Below are 18,025 nucleotides of genomic sequence, written 5' to 3' on the forward strand. Positions count from 1 at the left end.
AGCTCACAGTCCCGCACTGACGTAGCTTTTTGCAAGAATCAGATTGACGACCAAAAGGCAAAAAAGGAAAATGTTGGTTGCAAGGATCAAAATGCTTGGCCACAGTCAAACCAAGTAGCTACTGGTAACAAGAATCAAAGCCCTGGTTCGCCGTCAAATAAGGAAGTCACTGGAAAAACTGCAGATGACAAATGCCATTACACTCCCCTACGGTCAAAGCAGGAAGTTGCTGGTGTCAAGGATCGAAACACCTCTTCAGAGTCACATCAGAAATCAGCTGGAAAAATGGATACAAATTCTGGTTTAAAGCCAGACATGGAAGCTGCTCATTGCATGAATTATTATTCTGGAACACAGTCAAACCAAGAATATTATGGCTGCACTGATTTCAATATGACCTCACAGTCATATGAGAGCGTGGCTGGTCACAAGAAAGGATCTAATCCAATCCATCAAAATACTTTTTCAAAATTTCACACTGACTTGTATTGCCTTAAGGATCAAAACGTCGACGGACAGTCAAACAAGGAAGATGTTTGTTGCAAGCATGAAAAGGATAGAACTTTTGGTCAAAACTATCCAAAAACAGGTTCACATTCATGTAAGGATGTCCCTGAAAATAAGAACATCGAATCTATACCAAAGCAAGAAAATTCAGCAGCTGGTCGTAAGGATCAAACTGCTTACCTACAAACACAACAGACAAATGCTGGCCAAAAACATCAAAATACTAACAAACAAGCGCTGACGGAAAGTGCTGCTCGCGAGGGTCAAAATGCCTGCCCACAGTCAAATCAAAAAGTTGCTTGTAGAAAGGATCCCAACGCTTACCCACAGTCTGACCAGGACGTAGCTGGGGAACGGGATACAACTTCTGCTCCAAAGCCAGAAATTGATCAAAATGCTGAGCCTCAGTCAAACCAAGTAGCTGCTGGTAACAAGAATCAGGAAATTACTGGGGAAATGGATCAACATCCTTACAAAGAGCCACACAAGGTAGCTGCAGATGACAATGGCCATTACTCTCTTCCACAGTTACATCAGAGATATTCTGGTCGTATGGATCAAATCGCTGGTTCACAGTCACATCAGAATGGTGTCGGAAAGGAGAATAAATCGTCAAGCCCAAAGTCAGACAAGGAAGGTACTGGTCACAATGATCATATTTTAGAATCACAAGCAGAATGGAAAAGTGTCGGTCGCAATAATCAAAATGACTCTTCAGATTCATGCCAGGAGGATTCTTATCACATGTATCAAAACTCTAGCTCACAGTCCCGCACTGACGTAGCATGTCGCAAGAATCAGATTGACGACCGAAAGGCAAATAAGAACAATGTTGGTTGCAAGGGTCAAAATACTTGGCATCAGTCAAAACAAGTAGCTACTAGTAGCAAGAATCAAAATACTGGCTTGCCGTCACATCAGGAAGTCACTGGAAAAACTGCAGATGACAAATGCCATTACACTCCCCTACGGTCAAAGCAGGAAGTTGCTGGTGTCAAGGATCGAAACACCTCTTCGGAGTCACATCAGAAATCAGCTGGAAAAATGGATACAAATTCTGGTTTAAAGCCAGACATGGAAGCTGCTCATTGCATGAATTATTACTCTGGAACACAGTCAAACCAAGAATATTATGGCTGCACTGATTTCAATGTGACCTCACAGTCATATGAGAGCGTGGCTGGTCACAAGAAAGGATCTAATCCAATCCATCAAAATACTTTTTCAAAATTTCACACTGACTTGTATTGCCTTAAGGATCAAAACGTCGACGGACAGTCAAACAAGGAAGATGTTGGTTGCAAGCATGAAAAGGATAGAACTTTTGGTCAAAACAATCCAAAAACAGGTTCACATTCATGTAAGGATGTCCCTGAAAATAAGAACATCGAATCTATACCAAAGCAAGAAAATTCAGCAGCTGGTCGTAATGATCAAACTGCTAACCTACAAACACAACAGACAAATGCTGGCCAAAAACATCAAAATACTAGCAAACAAGCGCTGACGGAAAGTGCTGCTCGCGAGGGTCAAAATGCCTGCCCACAGTCAAATCAAAAATTTTCTTGTAGAAAGGATCACAACGCTTACCCACAGTCTGACCAGGACGTAGCTGGGGAACGGGATACAACTTCTGCTCCAAAGCCAGAAATTGATCAAAATGCTGGGCCTCAGTCAAACCAAGTAGCTGCTGGTAACAAGAATCAGGAAATTACTGGGGAAATGGATCAACATCCTTACAAAGAGCCACACAAGGTAGCTGCAGATGACAATGGCCATTACTCTCTTCCACAGTTACATCAGAGATATTCTGGTCGTATGGATCAAATCGCTGGTTCACAGTCACATCAGAATGGTGTCGGAAAAGAGAATAAATCGTCAAGCCCAAAGTCACACAAGGAAGGTACTAATCATAATGATCATATTTTAGACTCACAAGCGGAAGGGGAAAGTGTTGGTCGCAATAATCAAAATAACTCTTCAGATTCATGCCAGGAAGATTATGATCACATGTATCAAAACCCTATCCCACAGTCCTGCACTGACGTAGCATGTCACAAGAATCAGATTGACAAAAACAAGGAAAATATTGGTTGCAAGGTTCAATATACTGGGTCTCAGTCAAACCAAGACGATGCTGACCCACAGTCACATCCGGAATTAGCTGGGGAAAGGGTTACAAGATCTTGTCCAAAGCCAGATAAGGATACTGTTGGTTGCGAAAATCATAACTCGAGCTCACACTCTGGTCGTACTGATCAAAATGCTACCTCACAGTTACATCAGACTGTTGCAGCCTACAGAGATGATTTTTACCTCGAGGATCTTAACCCTAGCACACACTCACACACTGACATAGCTTGTCGCAGGGATCAAACTGGCGACCGACAGTCACACACAGAAGATGCTGGTTCCAAGGATAAAAGTCTTGGCCCGCAATTCCAATCAAGAAGTTGCTTGTCACAATGCTCAAAACGCTAGCTCACACTCAAACATGAGTGGTCAGCGGGATCGAAATGATGGCCGACAGTCAAAGCAAGCAGATAGCTGTTGCAATGTTCAAAATGCTGGCGAAGAGTCACATCAGGAAGTGACTGGTCTTATGGATCACATCAATAGGTCAAATTTACACCATGACGTAGCCTGTCAAAGAGATCAAAATGTTGGCCAAGAGGCACACCATGCTGTCGTTATTGAGCAAACTGAACAATCACGTTGGCCACAAACACAACAGGATGTTGTCAGATACAATGCTCAACCTCCAGGTTTCCGTTTACATAATGATCGAGACGATCGCCATGGCGACTATCGCCGTTCATCTATGGTTTCTCCATTTATAGAATATTTACATGACGATCATCCTAGGATAGCAGCTGAAAGGCGGAATGATAATCTGCGAATTCCAGATATAATATTGGAAAATGACTTCTTATCTGGAGAGTTCATTGCAATACATTATCAGATCCTACAAGATAATAATCCGTACATGGGATACGGAATGCCGCCTAATTTCGTACGACTCGATGGACATCCTAGACTCGATGCTACCAATCTGATACCACATCCAAATCAGCAGATGCTTCAACAGGATAGACGGAACTTTGTCCTACAACAGCGGGGCACTGAAGAGGTAGGTAGATGTTTCCATTCCCATGCATTAGTTGTGAGTATAACTCTTTCAATAAAGGTAGTGTTATTTACGCTGTGAGCCCCGTTTTGAATGAGGTACTCAAGAATGTTCTTTTTAAGTCCTACTATTATCTGACTATATAGGGCTAGTACCCAAGGACTGGTCTCATTCGGTTAGTTTATATTAACGAGGTAGCATTCTAAAGTAATCAAGACAAGCAGCTTTTGCGAAATGGACAAAATCAGTGAAAGAGCAGTGATCAATTATTTGTATAAATAGTTTAACACCTAAGGATATACATAATTATACGATAGCAACACTAGGGAAAGATGCCCCTTCATATGCTGGAGTGAATAGGTGAATAGTGGAATTTAAGTGCGACCAATAGAGCCCTGTGATGACCCCCGTTCTAGAAGACCTGTCAATATTGCAACCCCAGAAATGGTCAATAAAGTTCATGAAATTGTTATGACTGACAGCCGAGTCACAAACAGATATATAGCCAGTAGAGAAATGAGAAAGCTTACGGTCCGAAGGGTACAAAGACTTCTGAAGGTTGATCAGAAGCACACCAGATGCACATCATTATCGCGTGCTAATCTTAACCTTTTTGTGGAAGATCCTGCCAAATACCTTCAGGATTTGTCACTATTGATGAAACATGAGTCTATCAATTTACCCCAGTGGCCAAACAACAATCGACACAATGGAAACAACCTGGCTCTCTCTCTCTCTCTCCCCCCCCCCCCCCCCCCCCCCCCCCCCCCCCCCCCCCCGTCAAAGAAGGCAAAGACTTAATGGTTATGACATAGGTTTTTGGGATGCAGATGACATTCTGCTGATCGATTATCTCAAGAATTGACAAACAATCCATGGCACATACTATTCTCCACTTCTGTGGCAGTTACGGGGAAATATTAAACTGAAGCGCCGCGGAAAGCTCGCTCAAGGTGTGTTTTTCCATTAGGACAATGCTCCTCTTCAGAAGTCTGCCATTGCCATGGCTGCCATTCACGATTGTGGCTTTTAATTGATTGTACATCTATTTCCAAAACTGCTATTTAAGGCAGCCACATTCAGTCCGATAATGACGTCATACATGCAACGGATGACTTTCTTATCAGCCAAGAAAAGGAGTTCTATAAAAGTGACATTGAGGCCCTTAAACACCTATGGAAAAAATGTATAGATACTGAAGGGGATTATGTGGAAAATAATACAATATGTCTGGCAAAATTCAAGTTCTTCACTATGAGGCTCACAACATATCAATCGGCCCTCGTACATTTATTATGAAAATGATATTGTTTACAATCCGATTGGCGGCTGAAATAGTGTTACATGATTTCCGATAAAAAGTCATATAGACTGGCCGTGTAAAAACACAAAAGCTGTTAAAAAGTGCTGGTTGACGGTGTGTTTCTAAAAAGAGATTGGTTATGAATAACCTCTCCTTAGTATAGTCCAACAGTGTGAAATATTTTGCCCGATTTTGAAACATGACAAACATTATCTGAATGTAAGAATATTAGATAATCGTAAGAATTATTGTATTTAATGATGCAGTTTAATGGAACTATTTTCTTTTGATTGTGTCGTGTTTAAAAAGATAAAATGAAATTTTCTCAATCAATTCACAAATAAGTTTTTATCATTCCTTGTACAAGTGTTCGTATTAATTGTGTGATTATTAAACACCCAAACAGTCATTTTATAATAAAACTAGTATAGCCTTTTGATTTCGGTCAATACATGTCTTAATCAAACTCATAAAAAAGCTATAATTGTATAGTGTATATATATACATTTGTATGTGAAAGCTGCTAGTAAGGTGGTCATCGATTATTTTTATCCCCCCCCCCCCCCCCCCCCCCATCCCCACCCATAAAAATATATATTATATATATATAATATATAATATAATGTTGTGCGTTGCTGTGTGTACTGTGATGTACGGAAAATGAGTCATTGTGTGTCTGTCTATATCTGGGATTAAGGTTGTATCTGTGCCGTGTTCGCGCGGACTGCAGGGATGGATATATTCTATCGCTGTTGCTGATGTATATTTTTGTACAAGAGTATTATATTTGTTCTTCTTCAGCGTGTCTGGAGTGTTCGCCGTTCGGAATGGGCATACAGGCTAAATACACTATAGCACATTCATGAGGGTTATAACGGATTATGTTGTTTATTAAATATCATTGACTCGTTTCTATATTCTACGTAATATAATGGCGCCGATCCGAACAATTACATCCATCATAAACTATTAATATGTACATGAATGTATCTAATGTGGCGATCTGATAATACCATATCTTCAAATATTACAAATTATGAACCCTTGGATAAAACAGGGTGACATCACGACATAACTAGGTTTTAGTATATGTTTTCTTGGTTACAGTGGAGAGAGGGCCATGTTCTTTCACCAAGAAACGGAGGGTTCAGTGGTACGTATAATACTAAATATTACAGCATGATTTCAATTACTAAGATTTTATGTTTGCAAAGAATGCGAATGTAATAATAAAACGAAAAACAAGTATGGACTTAATAAGCCTGATATGATTAGAATTATTCTTCGAATGTGGTTATTTACGAGGAGGTTTAATTTCGCGAATCTCATATAGTATTACGTTTTCTGAATAAACCATATCAACAAATGATTGTATAACATGTGCGCAATTGAATGAAACCTTCGAAAATGAACACAAGGATTGTTATGAGTGTATCCTAATTAAATTTTGCTCCAGTGATAATATTTTCAAATGTCTTTTTTTCTTATATTATAGAAATCTGTACACGAACACAAATACAATTTGAACATTTTATTACAGAGAGGGCGCAGATGAGACCTGTAATCAGTGTCAGGAATTCAAGGGGGTATATGGTGAGCATGGTAATATAATTGTTTTATAACTCCGAGGGACAAATAACTAGGCATGTCATATGAAATAATAAATTTCGGTGAAAGAGCAGTGATCAATTATTTGCATAAATAGTTTAACACCTAGGAATATCCATAATTATATGGTAGCAACATTAGGGAAAGATGCCCCTTCATATGCTGAAGTGAAAAGGTGAGTAGCGGAATTTAAGTGCGACCAATAGAGCCCTGTAATGACCACCGTTCAAGAAGACCTGTCAATATTGCAACCCCAGAAATGGTCAATAAAGTTCATGATATTGTTATGACTGACAGACGAGTTACAAACAGATATATAGCCAGTAGAGTTCGCATTTAACAGGAAAGAGTACATTCCATTCTAACCGAGGCAATGAGAAAGCTTACGACCCGAAGGGTACAAAGACTTCTGAAGGTTGATCAGAAGCACACCAGATGCACATCATTATCGCGTGCTAATCTTAACCTTTTTGAGGAAGATCCTGCCAAATGTCTTCAGAGATTTGTCACTATTGATGAAACATGAGTCTATCAATTTACCCCAGTGGCCAAACAACAATCGACACAATGGAACCCCCCCCACCCCCCGGTCAAAGAAGGCAAACACCTGTTCCATCTTCCAACTTCTGTGGCAGTTACGGGGAAATATTAAACTGAAGCGCCGCGGAAAGCTCACTCAATGTGTGTTTTTACATTAGGACAATGCTCCTCTTCAGAAGTCTGCCATTGCCATGGCTGCCATTCACGATTGTGGCTTTTAGTTGATTGTACATCTATTTCCAAAACTGCTATTTAAGGCACCCACATTCAGTCCGATAATGACGTCATACATGCAACGGATGACTTTCTTATCAGCCAAGAAAAGGAGTTCTATAAAAGTGACATTGAGGCCCTTAAACACCTATGGAAAAAATGTATAGATACTGAAGGGCATTATGTGGAAAATAATACAATATGTCTGGCAAAATTCAAGTTCTTCACTATGAGGCTCACAACATATCAATCGGCCCTCGTACATTTATTATGAAAATGATATTGTTTACAATCTGATTGGCGGCTGAAATAGTGTTACATGATTCCCGATAAAAAGTCATATAGACTGGCCGTGTAAAAAAGCAAAAGCTGTTAAAAAGTGCTGGTTGACGGTGTGTTTCTAAAAAGAGATTGGTTATGAATAACCTCTCCTTAGTATAGTCCAACAGTGTGAAATATTTTGCCCGATTTTGAAACATGACAAACATTATCTGAATGTAAGAATATTAGATAATCGTAAGAATTATTGTATTTAATGATGCAGTTTAATGGAACTATTTTCTTTTGATTGTGTCGTGTTTAAAAAGATAAAATGAAATTTTCTCAATCAATTCACAAATAAGTTTTTATCATTCCTTGTACAAGTGTTCGTATTAATTGTGTGATTATTAAACACCCAAACAGTCATTTTATAATAAAACTATTATAGCCTTTTGATTTCGGTCAATACATGTCTTAATCAAACTCATAAAAAAGCTATAATTGTATAGTGTATATATATACATTTGTATGTGAAAGCTGCTAGTAAGGTGGTCATCGATTATTTTTATCCCCCCCCCCCCCCCCCCCCCCCCCCCCATCCCCACCCATAAAAACATATATTATATATATATAATATATAATATAATGTTGTGCGTTGCTGTGTGTACTGTGATGTACGGAAAATGAGTCATTGTGTGTCTGTCTATATCTGGGATTAAGGTTGTATCTGTGCCGTGTTCGCGCGGACTGCAGGGATGGATATATTCTATCGGTGTTGCTGATGTATATTTTTGTACAAGAGTATTATATTTGTTCTTCTTCAGCGTGTCTGGAGTGTTCGCCGTTCGGAATGGGCATACAGGCTAAATACACTATAGCACATTCATGAGGGTTATAACGGATTATGTTGTTTATTAAATATCATTGACTCGTTTCTATATTCTACGTAATATAATGGCGCCGATCCGAACAATTACATCTATCATAAACTATTAATATGTACATTAATGTATCTAATATGGCGATCTGATAATACCATATCTTCAAATATTACAAATTATGAACCCTTGGATAAAACAGGGTGACATCACGACATAACTAGGTTTTAGTATATATTTTCTTGGTTACAGTGGAGAGAGGGCCATGTTCTTTCACCAAGAAACGGAGGGTTCAGTGGTACGTATAATACTAAATATTACAGCATGATTTCAATTACTAAGATTTTATGTTTGCAAAGAATGCGAATGTAATTATAAAACGAAAAACAAGTATGGACTTAATAAGCCTGATATGATTAGAATTATTCTTCGAATGTGGTTATTTACGAGGAGGTTTAATTTAGCGAATCTCATATAGTATTACGTTTTCTGAATAAACCATATCAACAAATGATTGTATAACATGTGCGCAATTGAATGAAACCTTCGAAAATGAACACAAGGATTGTTATGAGTGTATCCTAATTAAATTTTGCTCCAGTGATAATATTTTCAAATGTCTTTTTTTCTTATATTATAGAAATCTGTACACGAACACAAATACAATTTGAACATTTTATTACAGAGAGGGCGCAGATGAGACCTGTAATCAGTGTCAGGAATTCAAGGGGGTATATGGTGAGCATGGTAATATAATGTTTTATAACACCGAGGGACAAATAACTAGGCGTGTCATATGAAATAATAAATTTTGGTGAAAGAGCAGTGATCAATTATTTGCATAAATAGTTTAACACCTAGGAATATCCATAATTATATGGTAGCAACATTAGGGAAAGATGCCCCTTCATATGCTGAAGTGAAAAGGTGAGTAGCGGAATTTAAGTGCGACCAATAGAGCCCTGTAATGACCGCCGTTCTAGAAGACCTATCAATATTGCAACCCCAGAAATGATCAATAAAGTTCATGATATTGTTATGACTGACAGACGAGTCACAAACAGATATATAGCCAGTAGAGTTAGCATTTAACAGGAAAGAGTACATTCCATTCTAACCGAGGCAATGAGAAAGCTTACGACCCGAAGGGTACAAAGACTTCTGAAGGTTGATCAGAAGCACACCAGATGCACATCATTATCGCGTGCTAATCTTAACCTTTTTGAGGAAGATCCTGCCAAATGTCTTCAGAGATTTGTCACTATTGATGAAACATGAGTCTATCAATTTACCCAAGTGGCCAAACAACAATCGACACAATGGAACCCCCACCCCCCGGTCAAAGAAGGCAAACACCTGTTCCATCTTCCAACTTCTGTGGCAGTTACGGGGAAATATTAAACTGAAGCGCCGCGGAAAGCTCACTCAATGTGTGTTTTTACATTAGGACAATGCTCCTCTTCACAAGTCTGCTATTGCCATGGCTGCCATTCACGATTGTGGCTTTAAATTGATTGTACATCTATTTCCAAAACTGCTATTTAAGGCACCCACTTTCAGTCCGATAATGACGTCATACATGCAACGGATGACTTTCTTATCAGCCAAGAAAAGGAGTTCTATAAAAGTGACATTGAGGCCCTTAAACACCTATGGAAAAAATGTATAGATACTGAAGGGCATTATGTGGAAAATAATACAATATGTCTGGCAAAATTCAAGTTCTTCACTATGAGGCTCACAACATATCAATCGGCCCTCGTACATTTATTATGAAAATGATATTGTTTACAATCTGATTGGCGGCTGAAATAGTGTTACATGATTTCCGATAAAAAGTCATATAGACTGGCCGTGTAAAAAAGCAAAAGCTGTTAAAAAGTGCTGGTTGACGGTGTGTTTCTAAAAAGAGATTGGTTATGAATAACCTCTCCTTAGTATAGTCCCACAGTGTGAAATATTTTGCCCGCTTTTGGAACATGACAAACATTATCTGAATGTAAGAATATTAGATAATCGTCAGAATTATTGTATTTAATGATGCAGTTTAATGGAACTATTTTCTTTTGACTGTGTCGTGTTTAAAAAGATAAAATGAAATTTTCTGAATTTATTCACAAATAAGTTTTTATCATTTCTTGTTCAAGTGTTCGCATTTATTGTGTGATTATTAAACACCCAAACAGTGTATATATATATATATAGGTGACAGCTGCTAGTAAGGTGGTCATCGAATATTTTTATCCCCCCCCCCCCCCCCCCCCCACCCCCACCCATATAAACATATATTATATATATATAATATATAATATAATGGTGTGCGTTGCTAAATCCTTGAGGTTCTGTTGTACTGTGATGTACGGAAAATGAGTCATTGTGTGTCTGTCTATATCTGGGATTAAGGTCGTATCTGTGCCGTGTTTTGTACAAGAGTATTATATTTGTTCTTCCTCAGCGTGTCTGGAGTGTTCGCCGTTCGGAATGGGCATACAGGCTAAATACACTATAGCACATTCATGAGGGTTATAGCAGATTACGTTGTTTATTAAATATCATTGACTCGTTTCTATATTCTACGTAATATAATGGCGCCGATCCGAACAATTACATCTATCATAAACTATTAATATGTACATTAATGTATCTAATGTGGCGATCTGATAATACCATATCTTCAAATATTACAAATTATGAACCCTTGGATAAAACAGGGTGACATCACGACATAACTAGGTTTTAGTATATGTTTTCTTGGTTACAGTGGAGAGAGGGCCATGTTCTTTCACCAAGAAACGGAGGGTTCAGTGGTACGTATAATACTAAATATTACAGCATGATTTCAATTACTAAGATTTTATGTTTGCAAAGAATGCGAATGTTATTATAAAACGAAAAACAAGTATGGACTTAATAAGCCTGATATGATTAGAATTATTCTTCGAATGTGGTTATTTACGAGGAGGTTTAATTTAGCGAATCTCATATAGTATTACGTTTTCTGAATAAACCATATCAACAAATGATTGTATAACATGTGCGCAATTGAATGAAACCTTCGAAAATGAACACAAGGATTGTTATGAGTGTATCCTAATTAAATTTTGCTCCAGTGATAATATTTTCAAATGTCTTCTTTTCTTATATTATAGAAATCTGTACACGAACACAAATACAATTTGAACATTTTATTACAGAGAGGGCGCAGATGAGACCTGTAATCAGTGTCAGGAATTCAAGGGGGTATATGGTGAGCATGGTAATATAATGTTTTATAACACCGAGGGACAAATAACTAGGCGTGTCATATGAAATAATAAATTTCGGTGAAAGAGCAGTGATCAATTATTTGCATAAATAGTTTAACACCTAGGAATATCCATAATTATATGGTAGCAACATTAGGGAAAGATGCCCCTTCATATGCTGAAGTGAAAAGGTGAGTAGCGGAATTTAAGTGGGACCAATAGAGCCCTGTAATGACCACCGTTCAAGAAGACCTGTCAATATTGCAACCCCAGAAATGGTCAATAAAGTTCATGATATTGTTATGACTGACAGACGAGTCACAAACAGATATATAGCCAGTAGAGTTAGCATTTAACAGGAAAGTGTACATTCCATTCTAACCGAGGCAATGAGAAAGCTTACGACCCGAAGGGTACAAAGACTTCTGAAGGTTGATCAGAAGCACACCAGATGCACATCATTATCGCGTGCTAATCTTAACCTTTTTGAGGAAGATCCTGCCAAATGTCTTCAGAGATTTGTCACTATTGATGAAACATGAGTCTATCAATTTACCCCAGTGGCCAAACAACAATCGACACAATGGAACCCCCCCCCCCCCCCCCCCCCCCCCCCCGGTCAAAGAAGGCAAACACCTGTTCCATCAGCTGTTCTGCTGATAGCTTATCTCCAGAATGGGCAAACAATCAATGGCACATACTATGCTCCACTTCTGTGGCAGTTACGGGGAAATATTAAACTGAAGCGCCGCGGAAAGCTCACTCAATGTGTGTTTTTACATTAGGACAATGCTCCTCTTCACAAGTCTGCTATTGCCATGGCTGCCATTTACGATTGTGGCTTTAAATTGATTGTACATCTATTTCCAAAACTGCTATTTAAGGCACCCACTTTCAGTCCGATAATGACGTCATACATGCAACGGATGACTTTCTTATCAGCTAAGAAAAGGAGTTCTATAAAATTGACATTGAGGCCCTTAAACGCCAAAGGAAAAAATGTATAGATACTGAAGGGGATTATGTGGAAAATAATACAATATGTCTGGCAAAATTCAAGTTCTTCACTATGAGGCTCACAACATATCAATCGGCCCTCGTACATTTATTATGAAAATGATATTGTTTACAATCTGATTGGCGGCTGAAATAGTGTTACATGATTCCCGATAAAAAGTCATATAGACTGGCCGTGTAAAAAAGCAAAAGCTGTTAAAAAGTGCTGGTTGACGGTGTGTTTCTAAAAAGAGATTGGTTATGAATAACCTCTCCTTAGTATAGTCCCACAGTGTGAAATATTTTGCCCGCTTTTGAAACATGACAAACATTATCTGAATGTAAGAATATTAGATAATCGTCAGAATTATTGTATTTAATGATGCAGTTTAATGGAACTATTTTCTTTTGATTGTGTCGTGTTTAAAAAGATAAAATGAAATTTTCTGAATTTATTCACAAATAAGTTTTTATCATTTCTTGTTCAAGTGTTCGCATTTATTGTGTGATTATTAAACACCCAAACAGTGTATATATATATATATATAGGTGAAAGCTGCTAGTAAGGTGGTCATCGAATATTTTTATCCCCCCCCCCCCCCCCCCCCCCACCCCCACCCATATAAACATATAATATAATAGTGTGCGTTGCTAAATCCTTGAGGTTCTGTTGTACTGTGATGTACGGAAAATGAGTCATTGTGTGTCTGTCTATATCTGGGATTAAGGTCGTATCTGTGCCGTGTTTTGTACAAGAGTATTATATTTGTTCTTCCTCAGCGTGTCTGGAGTGTTCGCCGTTCGGAATGGGCATACAGGCTAAATACACTATAGCACATTCATGAGGGTTATAGCAGATTACGTTGTTTATTAAATATCATTGACTCGTTTCTATATTCTACGTAATATAATGGCGCCGATCCGAACAATTACATCCATCTTAAACTAGTAATATGTACATTAATGTATCTAATGTGGCGATCTGATAATACCATATCTTCAAACATTACAAATTATGAACCCTTGGATAAAACAGGGTGACATCACGACATAACTAGGTTTTAGTATATGTTTTCTTGGTTACAGTGGAGAGAGAGCCATGTTCTTTCACCAAGAAACGGAGGGTTCAGTCGTACGTATAATACTAAATATTACAGTATGATTTCAATTACTAAGATTTTATGTTTGCAAAGAATGCGAATGTAATTATCAAACGAAAAACAAATATGGACTTAATAAGCCTGATATGATTAGAATTATTCTTCGAATGTGGTTTACGAGGAGGTTTAATTTCGCGAGTCTAATGTAGTATTATGTTTTCTGAATAAACCATATCAACGGATGATTGTATATCATGTACGCAAATGAATGAAACCTTCGAAAATGAACACAAAAATTGTTATGAGTGTATCCTGATTAAATTTGGCTCCAGTGATAATATTTTCAAATGTCTTATTTTCTTATATTATAGAAATCTGTACAGGAAACAAAAATACAATTTGAACATTTTTATTACAGAAAGGGCGCAGATGAGACCTGTAATCAGTGTCAGGAATTCAAGGGAGTATATGGTGAGCATGGTAATATAATGTTTTATAACACCGAGGGACAAATAACTAGACGTGTCATATGAAATACCATATTTTGTATCTCCACAAATGTTCAAACCCATTATAAAAATCGTAGTGATGTGTAATTGGGATGCACACAGTGACATCACATATCAAAGATTAAGATTTTCAGTATGTAGATATTAGTGTAGATATTAGATGTTCAGCCTAAACTATAATGATATCTGTTTTAGACTCATATTGGAAGTCCAGTACTTCGACTTCCTCAAAATGGAATTGACCATGGTAAGCATTTTATTCTGTTCCACAGTTTGATTCTATCGGAAGAGCTACACATATATATATATTTTTTATAATTCTTAACATGGATACGAAACAAATCAAAGCTATGCGATTTCCATTAATCATTAATACTTTAAGATATTTGTGACTATTCAGTTGTAATAAGTATGAGAAGACGAAAAGGATTACTTTCTACATCTAGATATTACACATATTCTTTCGTATTTCAGAAAGAATGTGCCTGGTCTGCAGAAACCGACGTGCAGTTGCACAATTGCAACCGTGTGGGCACGTTGTCTACTGTGACGTGTGTGTTAGCTCACAGCCGTCCTGCCATGAATGCGGTGAACTAGTGGAATATTTCAACTTATAAAATGGCAGTTAGTTTTTCCCTTTCATTGTTTGTTTGATTGAGACAGTCTTTGAGTTGGCAACTTGTGAACACCTGCAATCTTAATTTTATTTTTGATATCATTTTTATAAACTATTTTAGGAAAATCCTTGTTGATATAAACATCGTTCTATTTTTATATTTGTCATCAAATTAAACATGTATGACACGAAAAATATCAATGTAATTATAAAGGCTATAGGCATATGTAGGTCCAATGACCATGTGAATATATAGTCAAAGGGAAGCAACTTTGTCCACCAACATCAAGAGATAAATTAGACGGTTAAAAATGCAATGATAAATCAACAAAATATATTCTTTAATTCCTGTAGAAAAATAATATGTTCATTTATTATACTTGCCTCACCAATCTCAAGTCGAGTTTACCAAAAATGTCATGGAGAATCATATATTCTCTCCCTTGGTACATTCATAGCAGGCATAGGAAATGAGCTTTTACAAATATATGTAAAAGGGTTCCAAAAGTATACAGACATATATACAAAATAGCTAACAATATAATAAAGCTTAAATATCACCATCATTGAATTATCTTCAATCGGGGTATTTGGGTATTTGTTCCGAGGTAGAGGAAGAGGGATTGTATACTTTTTTTGATATGCTTATCCCCTGAATATAACAACAACCATATATTAATATTTTATCAAATGTGGTCATATTGATGTAGGGAGTTTATCAGTGAGTCTATCTTTGTTGATATGCATGTGGTGATCAAAAAATTAATATATATCAGGCAATTGAAACAGAAAACATAAATGTTTTTTTTTCAGTTTCAAATAATGCCCCACATTCATAAGAAAGAAGGTTCTTCATTTAAGTGGTTGTTAAGGAGGTCTAGAGATTTTAGAGAACTTTCAGAATTTCTTGATTGGCATCAATCTGTATTGTATTTGCTGATTCTATAAAATTGGAAAATACTTTTGGCTTCATGTTCACCCTGATTTGAATTATTCATATACAATGTATATCCTTATTCAAATTGAGAGTTTCTTACTGTAATGATTAAAATAATAGAGTATTCTACTGTCTAAAGAAAACTTGTTGAACAACCTCAATTTCTGTACATATATAGGTAGGGATAAAACTGTGTTGGTAACTTGGTACCTATGTATCATAAGTGCTTTTTTTATGTATGACTGAACAATTCTAAATACATATGTATGAGTTTAATCATTAAGTATTTTATACATTAGTAACAATTCCATGTTTCCTTCGCTCTATTAAAGGTCCAAAACTATATTCATTTTAAAGTGTTGTATGTGAGGCTTTTTACGTAAACCAATTACTATCAAGATTTATAGACTCTGAAAAGAATTAATCTGCAGTTATCCTATACGGCATCAGCAGATTCTGGTACTGGTCTAATATCAGAAATAAACAATATACGATACCTCACGTCGATGTTATTTTGTAATACACACACAAAATGTCTCCAGGTCAAATTTAGGTCAGTTTTACATGAAAATGTTCAGGTAATTTTGACCTTCAAAGAGCAGATTAGTCAATTCATGTCAAATTTATGTCAAAAAATTGACATAAATTTGACCTTAAATTGACCTAAATTCAAATTCAGGTCAATATATTTTCAGTTCAAATTTACCTCAAGACATTTTGCCTGTGAAGTCTTAGAATGTTTATTTTTTTGCAGTTAATACAAACACAAATTATCATTGATGTATAATAAATGGGCCTAGAACTGAGCTCTGGGGATCACCAGCTTTTCAAAAATGTTAAAATATTGAATGAAATCTTCATTTCTTTCCCGAAATATAATCATAAAAACCTTTTAAGAACATTTCCTCCTTTTACATCATAAAGCTCTAATCTATGCAATGCTCCTTCTTGTAGGACCCTGTCAAATGCCTTGTTATATCATAGAAATTTAATCTTAGTTCCTTGTTTGCATCTACGCTTCTTATCATAATTGTGTAATAAATGGAAGATAGTGTATTTACTGTTTAATCTTTTGGCAAACAAATCGATATCAGAGTTAATATAATTGTTGTGTGTTACGTGATGAAGTTGAGGAGAGACAGCATGTGTATCATTCATACCTTTGAAAGATTAACACATCTTACAAATGATTCGTGTTCATTGGTCGATATGTTAAATGGCGTAATAGTATATCATCAAATGTATCCGGAATTTTTGGGATGTTTATTCACTTTAACCTATTCCTGTACTGTTTCTTCCTGCTTACATTATTTGATTTGCTTAATGATTGTGTATGATTAAAATACATTCACTGAATCATGGTTGTCTGTTTTATATCATTAACGACCAGAACAGCTGATACAATATACAATATGGATATGAAGCACATGACGTAGTCCTTATTATCATTATTATTATTTTGATTATTCTAATTTCTTTGATAATATGATTGAGAGCGCCATCGTCTACAACCAAATGACTTTTCTATATTATAGCGGTATTGCTGACATTGTCATTTAAAACTGTTTTGTATTTTAACATAAGACCATTTATAGTGATGAAATAAGCAAATTAGAATTAAAAATAAAAAAATCATTGATACCTAATAGCTCAGGCTATACCAACTGACGTCTGACTTCTTCTTGATAAGAGATATATACAAAGATTTGGTGTTGGCACAAAATGGTCAATTAATGTCGTCTTTTGTTTGAAAAATAAAAATATTGCCCTAATTCATGGTATTTCTGATAGTGATCTTTGAAAATTCTGGAATTATATGAACAGCTGATGAAATATATATCTTGGTATACAATCAATTAATGTTTCTACTAGAAAAAGACGTTCAATTCATAAACACGCAATTGCTACAATCTTGTGCGCGTATTAACCTTATTTAAAGATACAACCATGCTGTGTTTACCAGCATATGAAGTTATTCAGAGGGAGATCTCAAAAGAACATTTAAAACTATATTGAAGATTCTAGAACTATAAGGGAGATAACTGTGTTAATCATTGGGTAAATGCAGATATCAGGAGAGCAAATAACACAATATCAGCAGTAACGCATGTGCCGGAATGACGAATTCTTAATGTTGATAAATCTGTATTGCATCAATAAATGATTAACGATTTCTGCATGTGTA

At 36.5% G+C, this 18,025-nt stretch overlaps 1 protein-coding gene across 2 annotated transcripts; it reads left to right on the forward strand.

The window, feature by feature from the left end:
* Window positions 1-1,471: 1,471 nt before the first annotated feature.
* Window positions 1,472-17,196, forward strand: LOC117327182. Of its 2 annotated transcripts, XM_033884034.1 has the most exons (11): window positions 1,472-3,637; window positions 6,045-6,090; window positions 6,478-6,530; window positions 8,690-8,735; window positions 9,123-9,175; window positions 11,199-11,244; window positions 11,632-11,684; window positions 13,765-13,810; window positions 14,197-14,249; window positions 14,483-14,534; window positions 14,762-17,196. In XM_033884034.1, exons 1-11 carry the CDS (start codon window positions 2,912-2,914, stop codon window positions 14,902-14,904), a joined length of 1,317 nt encoding a protein of 438 aa, XP_033739925.1. In that variant the 5' UTR covers window positions 1,472-2,911; the 3' UTR covers window positions 14,905-17,196. The 2 variants fall into 2 exon arrangements, with proteins under 2 accessions (XP_033739925.1, XP_033739926.1); XM_033884035.1 differs by lacking the exons at window positions 11,632-11,684; window positions 13,765-13,810.
* Window positions 17,197-18,025: the final 829 nt, after the last annotated feature.

The sequence above is a fragment of the Pecten maximus genome, chromosome 5 (genome assembly GCF_902652985.1).
Source record: "Pecten maximus chromosome 5, xPecMax1.1, whole genome shotgun sequence".
In the NCBI taxonomy this organism is placed as follows: domain Eukaryota; kingdom Metazoa; phylum Mollusca; class Bivalvia; order Pectinida; family Pectinidae; genus Pecten; species Pecten maximus.